We start from the raw sequence: 21,589 nt of genomic DNA, 5'->3' as shown, positions 1-21,589 counted from the left end.
GTTGAAATTAAGTATATATGCCCATTAGCTTCCCCACAAGACCGCAACCAAAGCAGTCATTCTTACATCCTTCCTTGTATACATGTGGCATGTTTTCTCACAAATCCCAATATGAAATGAATGCAGACACTCCAGGCTTTTAAATGGTTTTGGTGTATACAGTGACTATCCAACTGCAGTGGTATTCAAGCTGTTGTCAAGAATAAAGGCATAGCACAAGGTGACACTGTCAAATCTAGGGGGAAATGAAACTAGTAGGGCTGTCACCCAAACCCTGTGAACTAAATTGCCATATATCACCTTATTCTTCTAATTAGTTTATGTTTGAAAAGCCTTTAGTGGCAGGCAAGTGTTATGTTAAGTGCTAAGTAGTAGTAATTAATAACATTAATAGACTACATGGGCTGATACTTAGTGTAAATATAAATGTCCAAGGCATGTCAGCACAGTACTTGGAACATTCAGCTGTACTTTAAAAATATGTATCCCTCGCATGTTGTGAGTGCACAGGATAGACTTCTACCAATTCAGTACCTTAACATCCAGCTAGCTTGGTGGTGTAGAGGTTTAGAGCTATGACTGCTAATCAAAAGGTTGGCAGTTTGAATCTATCAGCCACTCCTTGGAAAGCTGATGGGGTAGTTCTACTCTGTCTTATAGGGTCACTATGAGTCAGAATCAACTCGACGGCAACAGATTTGGTTTTGGTTTACGCCTCCCAGTCATGGTTTGTTCCCACTTGGTCTCATCCTCTCCTTTCTTGTGTTTTGCCTGCAGACGTTCATGCCCAGGAGACGACTGCTTTGGGTCCCTCTGGACCATTCCTGAAATGGAGATCTTTGTTCACTAGATGAATTCCAGAACCACGCACTAAGGCTTCTATAGCCCTCTTCATTGGCTGACCTATACCACAACCCGTATCACTCAAGATGAGTGGCTTCCTTGCCTCCCTGGACCCCCGGCGGGTACAGTGGGGGGCTGCCTGGTACGCCATGCACTCCAGGATTCTGCGCACCAAACCAGTGGAGTCCATGCTAGAGGGAACTGGAGCCACCACAGCACATGGTACCAAGCTAGCCCAGGTGCTCACCACCATGGACCTCATCTCTCTTGGTGTTGGCAGTTGTGTGGGCACGGGTATGTACGTGGTGTCTGGCCTGGTGGCCAAGGAAATGGCAGGACCCGGTGTCATTGTGTCCTTCATCATTGCAGCTGTTGCATCCATATTGTCAGGTAAGTGTCTCAGTGCAGGGGAAACGTTCTTAGTGGTGAGATGTATGAAGTGGCAGAAGAGTGGTTCATCGTGCTCCCTTTTTGTCTTGGTTTCCAGGGAGTTCAGGGCTAAATTTTGGCTCAGTTGTAGTAGTTTCCCCCTTCTTTGGCTTTTCAATATAAATAATTTTTTGGTTCCCCTGCTTATGCCAACCTCTCATTCCCATCCATGTTCTGTTTCTATTTTTATTATAACTCTCCCTTTCATTGGAAGATGGCTCAAACCCTTGAAGGGGCGGGGGGAGTGGATGATGCTAGGATATAAATAATAAACAAAAGGTAGGCAGAGTAGCAAATAGACAAATCAATAAATCTGCTATTATTGGGATTTGATAAGCCTCAAACTGGCATTGTAAACCCCAAGCAAGAAGGAGCCAGGCTAGGAGCTTTAAGGCCATTGTGAGAATCACGAATCACCATCTGCCACAAACCTCAATGGACTGATATTCTACAGAACTACCTCAACTAGTTCCTTCTCTACACTTGAGAAAGAGTCATAAAATGCCTATGAGTCATAATGGACTCCATGGCAATGCGTTTAATTTACCAAGACTTACATGTTCATAAATAGTGAAATGGCTCTTCTATTTCCTTTTCCTCTTTCCTGCACACCAAACCAGTAGAGAAGGCTGGTTTGCCTTCTCCTGGGTTGTAATCCACGGCATCTTCTCAGGATACCAGGAGTAAGTCAATGGACAATTTGAAAAAGAAGGAAAAGGAAAAACATCCTGCTTCTTGATGGTCATAATGCAAAAGCACGAGGGTTTCCTGATTTTTTTGGTGGCAGATCATGCAGGTCAGCCCATTACCGACAGTGAATGTCTTGGTCTCTTCAAATGTTTCAGGAGAAGTAGGACTCTTACATTGGGAGCCTGTGTATGCATTCCGTCATAAGAAACACACTGCATTAATGTTGTACCAGATTAAACCACCTTTATCATGTGGTGTGCACATACCATGTGTGCACAACCAGAAAATGCATTGGTTTATATCTGACATCTTCTTAATTTGATGAGGACAGTATCTCCAGTCTGTGATGGTTAGTCTCCTGTCATGGCTTATTTTCCCTGTTGGTTTTTACCACTCTGCTTTTTTCCTAAAGTCATCCTCTCATATGCATGCGTATCCTAATAATTGAGGTTTCTGCAAAACAGAAGATTTTTTTTTCTTGTAGATAAAAATAAATTATTCACATGGATGAGTTTCTTAGGTACTTAAATTCTATTAACCTGATTGCAGTCATTTCCAAACTTATTTGGCAAAGAAATTACTTGGGAGAAAGTGCCAGATTCTTACTCGCCATGAATTTAAAAATCTAAAAGTGTTATCATATAGAGCAGAATGGTAATGATAGGATGCCGGCAGCATATAACCAGAGGGTCCCACAGAGGACATAGGGCAGATACCTAAGGGTCCTGCCCAGTTAATATGGACTGCACAGTCTCCCCTAGACCTCACCCTGTTACGACCCATTCCTCAGACCATGATGAACGGAGCATCTACACCTCACCCTTCACAGTGGTACGTTACATCTGGAAACCAGAACATGGCCCCGTACTGCTCCTGGCATTCTGTGAGCCCACCTCCATGACCACAGTGGTCATGGTCACTATATAATATAGACTTTTCCACTGCTCAGATGGAGGGTCTAAGATTGGCCTACCAAGTTTTGTGCTAGAATCAGCTCACACCAGCTGCCAGAAGCCCAATGGTATACATCTTTTGCCAGCTTCATATTCAGTGACATCATGTTGTTAACTTGAAATTGGCTATGGCTATTACACCACAGAAAATTGACAAATACCTTCTCCCTGCACCAGGCATCAGAAGAAAATTCCACTCTTCCTCTCCCCCAGTTGTGGCTCCCATCTTTCCACTTATGGTCACATCCTTAACATTTCTCTACACCTTGTGGCTGACTCCTCTCCCCACTGCGGGCAGCCAAATCTGCCTAGAGCCCTCAGCCAGAGCCAGGACCAAAATAACTTGTGCCAAAGTTAGAATGTTTGTGGCAGGTTTCTTCAACCAGGTCTCTCACTCCTGTTTTCCAAACTAAAGGTAAGTCCCCTTCCACTGACTTCTTTCCACTCTCATATCATCATCCCCACACTGATCATCCTTGTCAGCAACAGCCCTTTCTCCTTCTGGCCTTTGCTAAAACCTGATTCAACCCTAAGGACACCGTTTCCCCAGCTGTCCACTCTTCCATACTTCTCGCGCACTCACCAGATCAGAAAGATCTGGCTACCTCTGTTTCCCCACTGCTCCTTCCAGATCCGTGTTCTTCCACCATCATGTCAAAGCCCCACCACTACCTAGCTGAGCAATCTTCAGAAAGTTCCAGAACCTATCAAAGTTTCATTTTCCTCAACTGCAAAGTGGAGCTAATAATGGTGCTTAACTGATGGCACTACTGTGAAGATTAAATGAGAAAATATATACAAAGCTCTTGGTCTCATGCCTGTCGCTGGTAAGCATCCATTAAAGCTCATCCTCCTGAGGCTTATGCCCCCTGGCCCTACCACCTTCAACTCTTACTTATTCTGATCTCCTCACCTCACAGCCACTCCCTCTCATAGTCTTCTTCAACAGCCCAGCTTCTGCCATTATGCCAGGCAATTCGAACATCCAGTAGTTAAACCCATCCACCAACCTAGTCCATCCATTCTGGGATACTGTCATGCACAAAGCCTTCACCTCCACCAGTGCTGTATCAGCCACCACCCTCATGGCCACACCTTGGTCTTGGAACACCTGGGACTGTTTTACCTCAAGAACTCTCTGGCCTCAGCTCATTCACTCAGTCCCCATATACTGACTCCTAAACCTCATCAAGAATTCCCCAGCCTCCTTGATTCCCTTGTGCCCCATCCAGACTCTGAAACTACCCAGTAAAATCCAGCCTAGAATCTCTGCCTTCCCAAGTCTGTTCCTGGGTGAATAAAAGCTGTTTAGAAAGATTACACATCTATATAGGTGAGCACACCAGACTTCCTCAGCTGGGCTCATGAGTTCTTTCACTTGCCCTTTGCCAATTCCTCTTTATTATTACTCTACATTTTCACTGCCTCTCCTAAAAAATAAAAAAAAAAAGCCACCCTTAATTCTCATCTCTTCACTTTCAGCAAAGAATCTCAATTCCTTGAAGATATCTGCCACGGACTCCTTAAATATTCTTCTCCAAAATGTGTGTCTATATGCTTACCCCATACTTGCCACCTTTCCCCGGTTTCAAAGGGTCAAGTGTTCCTGCTCTCAAGCTAACTCAATCCCTTGTCCACTTAACCTTATCATCTTCTACCCCCTCAATATTCCCCTTCTTGGAATTATGTCTTCAGCCTCTCCTTCTCCCCTGGTTTCTTCCCGTAGTCATCTCTCCTATCCTAAAATTTAATTCTTCTTAATATTCCTCTGGTGACTGTTCAATCTCTTTCCTCTCCTTCTCATCCAAACTCCTCAAGAATAGTCTCCAATAACTCGTAACCTCCAATTCATTCCTCAACCCACTGTGTTCTAGAATCTGCTCCCATAATTCTACTAAAACTACCCTTAATAAAGTCACCAATGACATTCTCTTTTCCAAGACCTCTAAATATTTTTCGGCACATGTCTTACTGGAACTTTCTGCTGGCATGCCATCCTTCCTGAGACATTCTACATTCCCTTGATTACTGTATGACTATGTTGTCCTTCTTCTCCTCACACTTCTGTGATCATTCCTTCTCTATGTTCTTCATGGCTTCCCTTTCTCCACTTGCTCCTTAAATGTTGGTGTTTCCCACTATTCCTCTCACTTTACACGCTCTCCTAGGTGATCCTATCCTCTCTTACTGATTCAACTGCCATCAACATTCTGATGCTTATATCAATATCCATATTCATAGCTCTTTCACGTACATTTCTCCCAAGCTTTGTACTGCCTGCCAAACATCTTCATCTGGATGTCCCAGACACATCTCAATTCAGCATGTCCCAAACTTATCTTCTTCCTCCAAATCTGCTCCTGAACTGTATTCTCTTATACTCACACACACATCCATTCCAGGAAGAAACCTAGGTGCTATCTTTTTTTGCCCTAACTCTCACATTTAATCCCCAATCCTAGTAGTTTTACCTCCTAAACAATTCTCAGATCAATTCACCTTCTCTTATTGTTCTTGCCCTGAAATCTCAATTAGTCAGAATTCTTTCTACTTAAAGCCACTGTAACACAACACTACCTATCATGAATGTATTGGCTCAATTCCTGGATCTAGGAACCAACGTTGTTGCATGTTTTCTGTCTTTCCAACTCTTAGTTGTCTTTCCCCCTATGTATTGCCTTCATCTTCATAAAAGTTATTTCTTCATCTTTACAACTCACAAACCGAAGTAAAAGAAACCTTCACCCAGTATCTTCATATCATGGAAGGACTCTGATTGGCTTTTCTTGGGTCATGTATCCACATTTATATTGCTGGACTAGGAGAAAAACAGCAACACTTGGTAGGTGCATACCAAACTGAGCAGCTTGACTGCCCATTTAATATTTGTGGTAATGAATTTGAAGGTGAACCCAGTCTCCACATTCGGGCATTTTTCTTCAGCAAAAATCACTGCTTGTTTGCAAGAGTAGAGTAAATGGAAATTAAGGATTAACTAAGCTTAGCTTTTTCCAGGCAGAGGGAGAAAAGAGCAATAGGGTTAAGGGTGTTTGCAAAAGAAGAGTAAATAGTGCTGGATCATACAATCTCAGCTGGATAAAAAAAGAAGTAAGAATATGAGGGTGGTGATGATTCATGAAGAGTGGTCGGATTGATGGAAATTGAAGATCTCAGTGAAGTCAAGAAATTGTTGGGATGAGAATACTGAGAAAGTAAGCTAGAAGGATAGGAAATGACAGTTGAAGAATGGGATGTTTGAAATTAAGATTTCAGAAGTGGTACAGTAATCAGTACAGCAATGTTATATTAGGTTCGGAACCTGAGTCAGCCACTGACTAGGAGAGACCTTGAGCAAGTTCCATAATTTCTCTGAGACTCAGCTTCTCCACTTTAAAAATGATCATAATACTACCCACTTCATAGAGTTGTGAAAATGAAATGAGATGAGTATAAAGTGCCTGGGCCAATGCCTGGCATATAGCACTAAACCAGTGGTTATTATTATTGTGTGCCAAACACTATATTAGCTGCTTGCCACACATTATCACAGTTAAAATTCACAATGTCTTTTCAAGGTAGATTTTATCATCTCCAATTTTACATATGAGGAAACTGAAGTTTAAATGGCATAGCCTAGATTCAAATCTGTTATGCCAACAATATTTCTCAAACCTGGCTGTGAATTTAAACCAGTTTTATTCTGAATAATAGATATTTTTAGAGGGTCAGTTTTATTGAATTATAATTATAAACAGTAAAATTCACCCTTTTTGACAAACACATACAATCATGTAACCACCACCACAATCAAGATGCAGAAGAGTTCTATCACCCCAAATAATTATTTATATATATTACATATAAATAAATATAATTTTATTTATTTTGTTTTTGTCGTTGAGAACAAACACAGGAAAACATACACCAATTCAACATTTTTACATGTACAATTTAGTGACATTGATTGCATTCCTTGAGCTATATAACCATTCTCACCCTCATTTTCTGAGTTGTTCTTCCCCTATTAACATAAACTCACTGCCCCCTAATGTTCCTGTCTAATCTTACGAGTTGCTGTTGTCAGTTTGATTCCGTATAGATAGTTCTTAAGAGAGCATAATGCTCAAGGCAGATATTTTTTGCTAGTTAAGCTAAACTACTGCTTGGTTTTAAGAAGACTTCAGGGGATATTGTTTGGTTTAAGGCTTAAAGATTGTCTCAGGGCAATAGATTCAGGGGTTCACCCAGCCTTCATGGCTCCAGGAAGTCTGGAGTCCGTGACAATTTGAAATTCTGTTCTGCATTTCCCCCCTTTTGATCAGGATTCTTCTATGGAATCTTCGATCGAAATGTTCAGTAATGGTAGTTGGCCACCATCCAGATCTTCTGGTTGCATAACGAACGAAGCAGTTTTTCACGGAGGCAATCAGCCACACACTCCATATCCTCCTCCTGTTCCTGACTCTCTTCTTCCTCTGTCACTCGGGGCAAATAGAGACCGATTGTTGTGCTTTGGATGGCTGCTTGCAAACTTTTAAGACCCAGGTACTATGCAATGAACTAGAAGGTAGGACAGCGACACTAAACATGTTATTAGGCCAATTAACTGGGATGTCCCATGAAACCATAATCCTAAGTCTTCAAACCAAGAAACTGAATCCCATGAGGTTTTTGGCTGTACATAAGCAGCTTCAGCAGCTACTCTTTTTTGTTGTTGTTGTTGTCGTTGTTATAAATATATCTATCATACAACTTTTGCCAATTCAACTTCTTACAGGTGTACAACTCATGACAGCAATTACAGTAATCAGCTGTGCAATCCTACCCTTAATCAATGCAATATTTGCATACCCATTAACTCCCCCTCCTTCCCTCCCCCTCACCCCTGGTAACCACCAATAAACTTTGTTCTTTATATATTTGCCTTTTCTTGTCTTTTTGTATAAGTGAATACCAAAAAAATGAAACCCATTGCTGTCAAGTAAATTCCAAATCATAGCAACCCTACAGGATAGAGTACAACTGCCCCAAGGAGCAGTTGGTGGATTCTAACTGCCAGCCTTTTGGTTGGCACCTGAGCTCTTAACCACTGAACCACCAGGGCATCTACATAAGTGAGGTCATACAATATTTGTCCTTTTGTGATTGACTTATTTCACTCAACATAATGTCTTCCAGCTCTATCCATACGATAGCATGTGTCAAGGCTTCATTTCTCCTACTGGCTGGGTATGTATGTAACATTTTGTTTATCCATTCATTTGCTGAGAGGCATTGAGGTTGTTTTCACCTTTTGGCTATTGTGAATAGTGCTGCAATGAACACTGGTGTACAAGTCTCTGGTTGAGTCTTTGCTTTCAAGTCTTTTGGGTGTATACCTCGAAGTGGAATTGCTGGGTTGTGTGGTAGTTTTATTTTTAGTTTTTGAGGAGCCACCACATTGTTTTCCACAACACCTGTACCATTCTGCATTCCCACCAGCAATGGATAAGTTTTCAATTTCCCCACATCCTTGCCAACATTTGTTATTGTCTATCTTTTTTTGTTTTTTTTTTAATCTTAGCCATCCTAGTGGGAGTGAAATGGTATCTCATGTGGTTTTGATTTGCATCGCTCTGATGGCTAATGATGCGGAGCATCTTTTCACATGTTTGGTGGTCATTTGAATGTCCTCTTTGGTAAAATGTCTATTCAAGTCCTTTGCCCATTTTATGATTGGGTTCTTTGTCTTTTGGTTGTCAAGTTGTCAAAGTTTTGTATATATTTTAGTTATTAGATTCTTCTCGGCCAAATTCTTTAATACTGTCTTTTTGTAGTCAATCCCTCCTCCTACCCCCAGTCCCTGGTAACTACTCATCTGTTTTCTGTCCCTGTAGTTTTGCCTTTTCCTGAATATCATACAAATGGAAGGAATCATTTAGTATGTAACCTTCTGAATTTTTTTTTCACTTAGTATGATGCATTTGAGATTCATCCATGTTGCTGCATGTATGAGTGTTTTGTTCCATTTTATTGCTGAGTAGTATCCCATTATATAGATGCACCATAGTTTGTTTATCCATTCAGCAGTTGAGGGACATTTGGGTTGTTTCCAGTCAGGGGTTGTTATGAATAAAGCCACTGTAAATGTTCTCGTACAGGTTTTTGTGTGAACACAAGCTGTCATTTTTCTTGAGTAAATACCTAGGCGTAGAATTGTTGGCTTTATGGTCTAAGTGTATGTTTGCCTTTACAATGAACTGCCAAATTTTTTCCAAAGCATCTGTATCATTTTGCATTCTCACCAGCCACATATGACAGTTCACATTTAAAATTCAGTTGCTCTGTCCCTTGCCGGCACTCAGAATTACCAGGATTTGTTGTTGTTGTTGTTTGCCATTTTAAAAGATACATAGTGATATGTCAGTGTGGTTTTAATTTGTATTTCCCTAATTACTAACAATGCTGAGCATCTTTTCATGTATTTATTTGCCGTACATATATCTCCTTTGGTGACGTCTCTGTTCAAATCTCTCACCCATTTTTTAAATTGAGTTCCTTGTTTTCTTATTATGAAGTGTTAAGGGTTCTTTATAAATTTGAATACAAGTTCTTTATGTGTTTTGCAAATATTTTCTCCCAGTTTGTGGCTTGTCTTTAGTTTTCTTTTAATGTCTATTTATTTCTTTTTAAAAATATTGATGACCAGGCTCCAGCCCCAGAGATCCTAATGCAATTGGATTGGGGTGGAGCCAGGGGACTGGTGTTTTTTTAAGTTTCCTGGGGTATTCTGATGTGCAGCCAGGGTTGAGAACTGCTGTGTTACAGGAACCAGAACCTACACTCTGCTGCATGCATGACCTGAAAGAAGAGGAAACATATGTTAAAATAGAAACTATTTGGCCAGCAGAATCTAAGAGATTTTCTTGACCTTGTGGCATCCTCCATGTCATGCAAACCAGCTTATAAAATGAAGCAAATATGACTCAGGGAGAGAACCACTTTCTCTACAATTTGACAAGCTACAATAACTTCCCAAGCTCCACCTACCTGTTCCCCTCTACACCATAACTGCCCATAGCCCTGTCCCAGGTGGAAGGAAGGAAGCTTTTCAGAGGAGGTGGCTGTGCTCCAACCTTCACTCTTTGTCCTGAAAAGTCTCATCTACTCTTTAATTGCCCAATAGGTCACAACTATACCTCATGCCTATGCCAAACCTAAAATTTTGTCCATTTTGTGTATACCAGATTATATAAACCAGATAGGGGAAAATAGTTTTTCTTCCTGGTTCTCACCTACAGCTTTGTTGAGGGACTGAAGGATAGAGGCAGGATGGTTTACAGAGGTTGTCTAACTCAGTTACCTGGGGACAAAATACAAAACAAAGCCATTAGGCCACCACCTGGCTATTCAAAGGCACCTGCCCCAAAAGGCTCCCAAGAATGTGAGCAGGGGCAGGGTGGCAGGTTTGACTTGACTGAATGACTCCTAAACTCATGTTCTTTCTACAGTAACTCTTCAGTCCAATATCTCAAGTGGTTTTGGTAAGGAGGAAATGACAGTCTGCATGCACAGCGTCAGTCCCCTGCCTGGGCACAGCACCAGTAATTTTTTTAGCATCTACTCATAAGTAGTGGTCTGCAAAAAATTGGACAGGTCCAAAAACAAAATGAGAGTAAAGGGGCACACTGGCCCAGGGGCAGGGACTAGGAGGCAGAAGGGGACAGGAAAGCTGGTAATAGGGAACCCAAGGTTGAGAAAGGAGAGTGTTGACGTGTCGTGGGGCTGTTAACTAATGTCACAGAACAATGTATGTACTGACTGTTTAATGAGAAACTAGTTTGTTCTGTAAACCTTCGCCTAAAGTACAATAAAAAATTAAAAAAAAAAAAGAAATGGTCAGCAAAAATTTAATAATACAGTAAAACCTGTGAGAGCCAGAACTCGACAGGACAGCTGTGTTTTTCTGGGTCTCACAAGTTTTCCAGCTTTGAGAGGGTACAGTCTTACCACTTTTTTTTTATCATTCTCTATTTAGTCAAAAATATTTAAGTTTTCCTTCTCTGACAAGTTTCCACCTTACACAGGTTCCAGCTTTCATAGGTTTTACTGTATATGGTTCAGTAAAAGTATATTGTGTGCCCACCATAGACACCAGTAAACCAAAAACAAAACCCATTGCCATGACAGAGTAGAACTGTCTCACAGGGTTTCCAAGGAGCAACTGGCAGATGTGAGCTGCCAACTCTTTTATTGGTAGCTGTAGCTCTTAACCACTGCACCAGCAGGGCTCTGTACTGGGGCAGTACCAAAAGTAAATAAGAAATGGTCTCTACCCTAAAGGACTGATTGTTTACTGATGGAGATGGACACCAAACCTGATAACTCAACTATGGCAAAAGTTATAGTAGTAACAGTCATAGCAGTAGCAGTAGTTGCCATTCACTGAGCACTTCTTAGGTACCAAAAGAGTTCTAAGTGCTTAACACAGTATCTCACTTAATTCTCACAACAGCCCTAAGCAATAAGTGGCATTATTATTCTGTTACAGATGAAAGAACTGAAACAGGTCTTGTGCATATCGTATAGAACAGGAAAGAGGTGATGAGGTCCTAGGCCCTGACATGGAGGTCAAAATAGAGCTTGGGTTGGAAAGAATTTGGCAATGGGGGGATGAGAGAAGATGAAAGAGGGAAAAATGTTCCCTCTAGGAAGAAAAGACACATAGTAAATTAGAATGTTTTTTAAATAATGTTATCAGAATAACAGATTTTACAGCCCAGTTCTGGTGACAGAAAGTGAGAGTCGGAACACAAAAGTCCAGTAAAGGAGACCACCACAGGACACCATGAGGAAGAGGACGGTGACTTTGTGAGCCGGACACTGCAGAAGCTGCTTCCAAGTAGAGCCTCCTTGTGGTCTTCACCATCCTAGTGGAGGGAGAGGGTGACTTTAGTTTTATTTAGAAATGAGGAGCCAGAGGCTGAGAGAGGTTAAAGGAAGTTCCAGAAAGTCGCACAGATATTTAGTGACAGAGCCAGAACTCAAATCTAAGGCTGTAGGATGCCAAAACTCACGCTCTCTCATCTTACTTAGCAAGCTGCCTCTGAGATCTTTGAAGCCCAAAATAATTCTCATTAGATGTGTATTAATAAATTGCAATCAAGAAGAGGGTCTAAAAAGCAATAAAGGGCTGTCTTGCTGAGCAGTATTTTTCTTGGCACTTTTAGTTTTTGATTGAGCACTGGGGTTTCTAATTTGTATTTCCTGCTGTCCTCATTTGCTCTTTAGCATCTCTGACCCATCATCAGGCCAGCCCGCAGCAACGGAATCCCTGGGGAGGTGGCAAGGGGAGCACAGTCTGTCAAGCACATGCCGTTTCCCACAAGCCAGGCTCCCAACCTCCTCCTGGCTGGGTCTGCGGACCTTTGTGAAGCTCAAATGTGGTCTCTACATTCCAGTTTTCATCTTGGGTTGTGTTTTCATGACTGAGGAAATATTGCCCAAATATTCAGAGTCTATATAGTTTTTGTTTTTTTTTTTTATATAGTCTGGTGAGTTCTCTTTGTTTTTGTTTTGTTTTGTTTTGTTTGTTTTAGTTTTTAATTTTTCATTTATTTGTGTTGTTGACAATATACACAGCAGGACAAACACCAAGTCAACGATATCTATGTGTGCAGCTTAGTGACATTGGTTACATCTTTTGAACTGTGCAACGATTCTCACCCTCCTTTTCCAAATTATCCCTCCCCCATTAATATAAACTCACTGCCCACTAAGTGTCCTGTCTAATCATCCAAGTTGCTGTTGTCAATTTGAGCTTATTTTGATTTTCAGAACAGTAAATCTTTTTCCCCTACTCAGACTGAAGCCAGACATGAGGGGTGAACACTAGAGAGTAGGTCCTTTCGCAGCCCCTTCTCAGAGATGTAGGATCACTCAGTCCTCAAACTTACGTTCAAGTTCCCCCACACACCTACTGAGAACTGCTGTCAACCAGCTGCTGAGAAGGGGGATGGTGGTAAAGACACATTGACAGGGTGGGGAGAAATACAAAGATAAACAAATGCACACCAGTCCTTAAGCTTCTGGAAAACTACCTCTCCAACATATTGTCCAAATACTACCAACCAGTTTCCATTAAGAGGATTCCAACTCATGGTGACCCCATGTGTGACAGAGTAGAACTGTGTTCCATGGGATTTTCAATGACTAATTTTTTAGAAGTAGATTGCCAGGGCTTTCTTCCAAGGCACCACTGGGTGAACTCGAACTACCAACCTTTTGGTTAGCAGTCGAGGATGTTAACCGTTTGCACCACCCAGGGACTCCTTGTTCATATACAGAATGTATCAATTTTCTAGGGCTTCTGTAACAAAATATCACAAACTGGGTGACTGAAAACAACAGAAATTTATTATCTCACAGTTCCGAAGGCCAGAAGTCCTAAATCAAGGTGTCGGCAGGCTCCCTCTGAAGACTCTAGGGAAGATCCTTCCTGGATTCTTCCAGCTTCTAGTAGCCCAGGCATTTCTTGGCTTGTAGTATAACTCCTCCAACCTCTGTCTCTGTCACCACAGCACATCGCATCCCTCTGTTTCTCTCTGTCTCTGTGTCTCTCCTCCTCTTTTTAGGAGAGGACCCCCCCTACTCCAGTATAACCTCACATTAACTAATCACAACTGCAAAGACCCAAACAAGGTCACTTTCATAAGTACTGGGGTTTAGGACCTCAACATATGTTTTTAGGATACACAATTCAACCCATAACACAAAATTACATGTGGAATATTAATAATGATACTAGCTACCCCTGATGTCTATAAAGCACCTGGGACATAACTTAGTAAGCACTCGATAAATGTTGGCTATCATTGTTACTATCATCATTAGGCACATGGTGTGTGCCAGGCACTGTGCATACATTACCTCGCTTAACCCTCACAGTAACCCTGCTAGGTGGATATTAGTGTTCCCATTTTACAGCTAATCATAATAGCTGAACTACTGAGGACTTACTATGTGCCTAGCACTAGCTGAACACCATTTGCATAACCCTCCCAACAAACAGAACACAGTAGGTACCATTATTATACTCATTTTACAAATGACAAAACTGAGACTCAGAGAGGTCAGGCGACTTGCCCAGAGCCAAGTGGCAAAGGCAGAGTCTAAATCTGATTCTGCCAGACTCTGGAGTCTGTTTGTGATGGTTAAGGTTGTGTGACAACTTGGCTGGGCCATGATTCTCAGTGGTTTCACGGTTATATAATGATGTAATTAGGCAGTTATGTAATAATGTAGCTATCCTCCATTTTTTTTTTAATCCTCCATTTTGTGATATAATGCAATCAGCTCCATGATGTGATCAGTCAATCAGTTGTAAGGGAGCTCCCTTGGGGGTGTGGCCTGCATCCAATATATAGGGATGTTCTGGCAAAGCTTGCTGGCTTTCGCTCACTCTGGATCCTGGATCTGGCTCTTCATCATCTGACCTCTGGTTCTTGAGCCAGTGACCTGCCATATTGCCTGCCAATCTTGGGATTCATCAGCTTCCACAGACTGTGAGCCAGCAGCCTTCCATCTTACCTGCCAATCTTGGATTCATCAGCCTCCACAGCCTGTGAGTCATCAGCCTGCTGTCTGACCTGCTGATCTTTGGTTCATCATCCCCAGCAGCTACATGAGTCAGGAGAAGCCTCCAACCTGACACCTGACCCATGGACTTGGGACATGCCAGCCTCTACAACCATGTGAGCCATTTCCTTGAGATAAATCTCTCTGTCTCCCCTCTCTCTTTCTCTGTCTCTCTATATATATCCAAAACACAAACAAACGCATTGCCATCAAGTCAATTCCGACTCATAGCAACACTATAGGACAGAGAAGAATTGCCCCATAGGGTTTCCATGGAGCAGGTGGTAGATTCAAACTGCTTACCTCTTGGTTAGCAGCCAAGCTCTTAACCACTGCACCACTAGGGCTCTGATACATATGCATACATACACTTCATTGGTTTTGCTTCTCTAGGGAACCCAGCCTAAGACACTGTTACTCCCAAGATACTTCACGCAGACATTCTCCCCCAAAATTAAAAGACTTACAATAGATAATCAAATGTATCAAGGAAAATATCATCCTTATTTGGAGAGCAGCCTTACCTCGGCCCATCTTATTGATTATGAGAGCGTTTTTCTAGATCAACACTTCTGTAAATCAGGTCATGAAAAATGACTTCTAAGTTCAGCGTCTTTCTTTTTGTCACCTGTCAGCAGTAAGAAGGTCTTGTGAAGTGCACGTAGCTCTTGTATATAGGGCGGGAATGACAGCCGAAAGGAAGGATGTCAGCTGCCAGCTCAGAGAAGGTGGGCACATTTTAACAGAGATTTGCAAGTTTCTCAAACTGCTGGTTGTGAAAGTGAATTTCCTCCTGCAAACCCAGGAAAACACGGGCTCCTCTTGCATCTTCTGCAGTGCCTGGAGGCGTGGACAGTGCACACCCAGAGCCCCCAGCACGGCTATGAGAAGGGACTGATCAGCATGGCAGGAGGTGCTGCAGAAGACAGGAAAGAACTCTGGGACAAAGGGCTTGTGAGCACTGCAAGAGACAACAGGGTTCTGGATCAGAAGTCGGAACACCTGAGACTATTTTCCAACTCTCTCCTTCAGCAAGTCAGGGCCCTTGGGCAAGTCATCCTTACCTCTCAGCCTCAGTTTCCTCTTTTGCAAAATGAAGAGTTTGAATTTGATTGCCTGTTTCATGAGTTAGAATAAAAAAGAACCCAGGGAGGAGAAAGAGTTGTAAAGAAAGGTCCAGTGTCTCAACTGCACACACACACAGACACACATACACACAGAAACACACACACTCTCCCAGTTAGCATCAGGGAGCCAGATGCAATTAGTCCCTAGAGTGGAAGTTCCTAGGTTCAAGCCCTGCTCTGCCATTTACTACTTCTGTGACTGGGAATATAATTAATGCAGAGCTTCCCAAACAGGCTGCCAAAAGTTAAAGGTGTGCCAAGGTACTGATCCCTCAGCCCTCAGGGCACCTAGGAGGTGGCAGAGTTCCCAGGCTAGTCACATCTACCTGTAAGCAGCCTTGCCCTTTTACACATTACCTCTTTTCCATATCCACACAAACATTATCATTTTCTAGGGTCACTGTGAGTAAACAGCAATGGGTATACAGGTAGGTGTGTCCTACCAAGTGAAAAAGGTTAGAAAGTCCTGAGAACCTTTCTTGGTCTTGGATTCAGCATCTGTAAATGGAAATAATAATAGTTCCTATACCATAAGCATCTCATGAGGATTAAGGCTGTGCATATAAAGCATTTAGCATAATCCCTGACAAGTAGTAAATGTTCAGTAATGTTTTCTATTATTATTATCACCACTATTCTCATTACTACCGGCCAAGTCTCCAACCTAAAAAGGCTAGGTTCTTTCTTTAAAAAAAAAAAAAAATTTATTGTGTTTTAAGTGAAAGTTTACAAATCGAGTCAGTCTCTCATATAAAAATTTATATACACCTTTTTATATACCCCTAATTGCTCTCTACCCTTAATGAGACAGTATTCTCGTTCCCTCCCTTTCTATTTTTGTGTCCATTCAGCCAGCTTCTGACCCCCTCTGCCCTCTCATCTCCCCTCCAGACATGAGATGCCAACATAGTCCCATGTGTCTGCTTGATCCAAGAAGCTCATTCTTCACCAGTTTCATTTTCTATCCCTTAGTCCAGTCCAATCCCTGTCTGAAGAGTAGGCTTTGGGAATGGTTCCTGCCTTGGGCTAACAGAAGATTTGGGGACGATGATCTCCGGGGTCCTTCTAGTCTCAGTCAGGCCATTAAGTCTGATCGTTTTACAAGAATTTGCGATCTGCATCCCATGGCTGTTCTGCTCTCTCAGGGGTTCTCTGTTGTGTTCCATGTCAGGGCAGTCGTCAGTTGTAGCTGGGTACCATCTAGTTCTTCTGGTCTCAGGATGATGTAGTCTCTGGTTTATGTGGTCCTTTCTGTTTCTTGGGCTCATAATTACCTTGTGTCTTTGTTGTTCTTCATTCTCCTTTGCTCCAGGTGGATTGAGACCAATTGATGCATCTTAGATGGCCGCTTGCTAGTGTTTAAGACCCCAGACACCACTCTGCAAAGTGGGATGCAGAATGTTTTCTTAATAGATTTTATTATGCCAAATGACTTAGATGTCCCCTGAAACCATGGTCCCCAAACTCCCGCCCCTGCTGCGCTGGTCTTCGAAGCGTTCAGTTTAGTCAGAAAACTTCTTTGCTTTTGGTTTAGTCCAGTTGTGCTGACTTCTCCTGTACTGCGTGTTGTCTTTCCCTTCACCTAAAATAGTTCTTGTCTACTATCTAATTAGTGAATACCCCTCTCCCTCCCCCCCTCATAACCATCAAAGAATATTTTCTTCTCTGTTTAACCTATTTCTCCAGTTCTTATAGTAGTGGTCTTATACAGTATTTGTCCTTTTGCAACTGACCAATTTCACTCAGCATAATGCCTTTCAGGTTCCTCCATGTTATGAAATGTTTCACGGACCCATCATTGTTCTTTATCAGTGCATTATATTCCATTGTGTGAATATACCATAATTTATTTATCCATTCATCCATTGATGGACACCTTGGTTGGTTCCATCTTTTTGCTATTGTAAATAGTGCTGCAATAAACATGGGTATGCATATATCTGTTCGTGTAAGTGCTCTTATTTCTCTAGGATATATTCCAAGGAGTGGGATTGCTGGATCGTGTGATAGTTCTATTTCTAGCCTTTTAAGGAAATGCCAAATAGATTTCCAAAGTGGTTGTACCATTTTACACTCCCACCAGCAGTGTATAAGTGTTCCAGTCTCTCCACAACCTCTCCAACATTTATTATTTTGTGTTTTTTGGATTAATCCCAGCCTTGTTGGAGTGAGATGGAATCTCATTGTGGTTTTGATTTGCATGTCTGTAATGGCTAATGATTGTGAGCATTTCCTCATATATCTGGTAGCTACCGGAATGCCTTCTTTAGTGAAGTGCCTGTTCATATCCTTTGCCCATTTTTAAACTGGGTTATTTGTCTTTAAAATGCTGGGTTCTTTCTTAATTCAAAAGAACAGAGAAGTTTCTGGTTCTGATTCTGAACCCCTTCAGTTCATGCCCTGCCAAAGACCTAGCATCCCTCCCGCCATGCACCGTTTCTCCAGATGAACCTTGTGTACAGCCTACTTTTGGCTCTGAAGATATTTGCCCAGGAGGAATTCTCAGTGGAGGATGGGATTTCATCTCTATAGGGACACCTCCCTTAAAAAACACTGTGCTTCAAAATACACAAATAGGCTATGTCTCAAAAAATAAAAAGTAAATAAATACATGTAATAATTATAAATTGTGACAAGTGCTATAAGGAAAATAAATAGGGCACCATAACAAAGTGATATTTAATCAGAGACAAGAAGGATTAGAAGGGTCCGGCAATCTGAAGAGTAGGGGAGTATTCAAAAGAGAAGGAATCATTTGCACAAAAGCCCTGTGGTAAGAAAAAAATTGATGTGTTTGTGAACTGAAAGGAAACTAGTGTGACTGGAGCATGATGAAGAGCACCATAAAATGAGCCTGAAGGGATGAGATATACACACTCTGTGGGAGCGCCTCTGAGATGCACTGTTTGCTAGCATAGGATTCATCCATCCATTCAGTCATTCAACAGCCTCAACTCTGCACTGAAAGAGGTGCTGCAGATGCAGAGATAAGTAAAACACGATGCCTGCTGATGCCCATGAGATAGCTGCCTGAGACAGGACTGTTGATGGAAACTCGTGAGGAAGAGCTACACCAAGCACTAGCCCTCAGGCCAGAGGCCTGGTATAAGGCAGGCTTTGTGCATGGAGTCTAACTGGCTGACCACAGCGGCTCAGGAGCTTCATACGTGCCAGGTCATCTCTTTTCTACTCCTTTCATTGCTAGTGCACAGACGCCGGTCCTAAGGAACCACATGTACCTGAGGAAATCAGAGAGCCCCTGGCAAACTATTTACCCTGCCAAAGAGGGTGAGATCACCAAAGCAAAGGGTGTAAGGAGAGGAAAGAGCTAATGGCAAAGCTTTTTCAAATGTCTACACACAGGTAAAAGAGAGGAGAAATAAGAAGCAACAATGGAGAAAGTAAAGAAGTGGGCAGGGAAGTAGGAGTAAAACGAAAGAAAGAACAAAGTTTTACACAGGGAAACGAAGAGCGTGTGAGTGTTGATTGACGTCACAAGCTACAGAGACACTGATAAAAGGCACCAGAATTGACAGCCTGTGGATTGCAGATGACAATTTCAGGGGAGAGGAGTAGAGTGCAGGTAAACACCACAACACAAAGGGTAGTGTTGGTACAAAAAGGAGACAGCAATCAATAGAATGAAGCCTTTACTTAACAACGCAAAGAGTGCATTCATCCTGTGCTTTACTGAGCGCCCATGGGTATGTGTATGAAAAGCAGTGATTTGCTAACATGCATCTCAAACATTTCTGTAAGGTAGACCAGCAGGCTAGAAACTCAGGCAAGGAGCATGCTTCACCACTGGCCATTTTCATGGGTTGAGCCCTTTGCAAAGTAACTGAAAACATATAGATATGCATGTATACATTTATGTATACATATATATATATGTGTATATATGCATATACACACCTTAGTCCTCAGAGTGACATCCTTGCTTTTTAACACTTTAGAGAGGTCTTTTGAAGCAGATTTTTCCAATGCAATACATCCTTTGATTTCCTGACTGCTGCCTTCATGGGCATTGATTGTGGGTCCAAGTAAAGTGAAGCCCTTGATAATTTCAATATTTTCTCTGTTTACCATGATGTTGCTTATTGTTCCAGTTGTGAGGATTTTTATTTCCTTTATGTTGAGGTGTAGTCCATACTGAAGGCTGTAGTCTTTGATCTTCATCAGTAAGTGCTTCAAATCCTCTTAGCTTTCAGCAAGCAAAATTGTGTCATCTGCACGTTGCGGGTTGTTAATGAGTCTTCCTCCAATCCTAATACCCAGTTCTTCTTCATATAGTCCAGCTTCTCAGATTATTTTCTCAGCATACAGATTGAATAAATATGGTGAAAGGATACAACCCTGATGCATAGCTTTTCTGATCTTAAACCACACAGTATCCCCTTGTTCTGTTTGAACGATTGCCTTTTGGTCTACGTACAGCTTCTGCATAAGCAAAATTAAGTGTTCTGGAGTTCCCATTCTTCACAATGTTACCCATAATTTGTTAAGATCCACACAGTTGAATGCCTTGGTCAGTAAAACACAGATAAACATCTTTCTGGTGTTCTCTGCTTTTAGCCAGGATCCATCTGACATCAGCAATGATATCCGTGGTTCCAGGTCCTCTTCTGAATCCGGCTTGAATTTCTGGGAGTTCCCTGTCGGTGTACTGCTGCAACTGCTTGTGAGTTATCTTCAGCAAAATTAATGATATTGTTCAATAATTTCCACATTCTGTCGGATCACCTGTCTTTGGAATGGGCATAAACATGGCTCTCTTCCTGTCCATTGGCCAGGTAGTTTTCTTCCAAATTTCTTGGCATAGATGAGTGAGCATTTCCAGCCCTGCATCCGTTTGCTGAAACATCTCAGTCAGTATTCCATCAGTTCCTGGAGCCTTGTTTTTCACCAATGTCTTCAGTGCAGCTTGGACTTTTTCCTTTGGCACCATCAGTTCTTGATTATATGCTACCTCCTGAAATGATTGAAGTATGACCAATTCTTTTTGGCACAGTGACTCTGTATATTCCTTCCATCTTCTTTTGATACTTCCAGCTTTGTTCAGTACTTTGCCCATACAATTCTTCAGTATTACAACTCGAGGCCTAAAGTTTTTTCTTCAGTTTTTTTAGCTTGAGAAATGCCAAGCATGTTCTTCCCTTTTGGTTTTCTAACTCCAGCTCTTTGCAGATGTCATTGTAATACTTTACTTTGTCTTCCGAGCTGCCCTTTGAAATCTTTTGTTTAGCTTTTTACTTCAGTATTTCTTCCATTCACTTTAGCTACTCGACATTCAAGAGCAAGTTTCAGAGTTTCTTCTGACATCCATTTTGGTCTTTCTTGTCTTTTTAATGACTTTTTGCTTTCTTCATGTATAATGTCCTTGATGTCGTTCCACAACTCGTCTGGCCTTCGACCATTAGTGTTTAATGCGTCAAATTTGTCCTTGAGATGCTCTCTAAATTCAAGTGGGATATAGTCAAGGTCATACTTTGGCTCTCGTGAACATGTTTTAATTTTCTTTCACTCAACTTGAACTTGTATATAAACAATTGATGGTCTGTTCTGCAGTTGGACGCTGGCCTTGTTCTGAGTAATGATATTGAGCATCTCCATCATTTCTTTCCATAGATGTAATCGATTTGATTCTTTATCTTCTATCTGGCAAGGTCCACATGTATAGTCACCATTTATGTTGTTGAAAAAAGGTATTTGGAACGAATAGGTCAATGGTCTTGCAAAATTCTATCATGCAGTCTCCAGCATCATTTCTATTACCAAAGCCATATTTTCCAGACACCAATGTTTCTTTGTTTCCAGCGTTCACATTCCAATACCAGTAATTATCAGTGCATTTTGATTGCATATTTTATCAATTTCAGACTGTAGAAGTTGGTAAAGATCTTCAGTTTCTTCATCTTTGGCATTAGTGGT

General features: G+C 41.7%; 1 protein-coding gene across 1 annotated transcript in view; it reads left to right on the top strand.

The window, feature by feature from the left end:
* Nucleotides 1–929: 929 nt before the first annotated feature.
* The window catches only part of SLC7A14 (solute carrier family 7 member 14), a 63,971-nt gene continuing 43,311 nt past the window's right edge, over nucleotides 930–21,589 (top strand). Inside the window, exon 1 of the mRNA XM_003416240.3 lies at nucleotides 930–1,233. Coding sequence (XP_003416288.1) covers nucleotides 930–1,233 — 304 coding nt within the window. The remainder of the gene's footprint in view (nucleotides 1,234–21,589) is intronic.

Source organism: Loxodonta africana, chromosome 23, assembly GCF_030014295.1.
Source record: "Loxodonta africana isolate mLoxAfr1 chromosome 23, mLoxAfr1.hap2, whole genome shotgun sequence".
Taxonomy (NCBI): Eukaryota; Metazoa; Chordata; class Mammalia; order Proboscidea; family Elephantidae; genus Loxodonta; species Loxodonta africana.
This window is presented reverse-complemented; position numbering and strand designations above follow the sequence as displayed.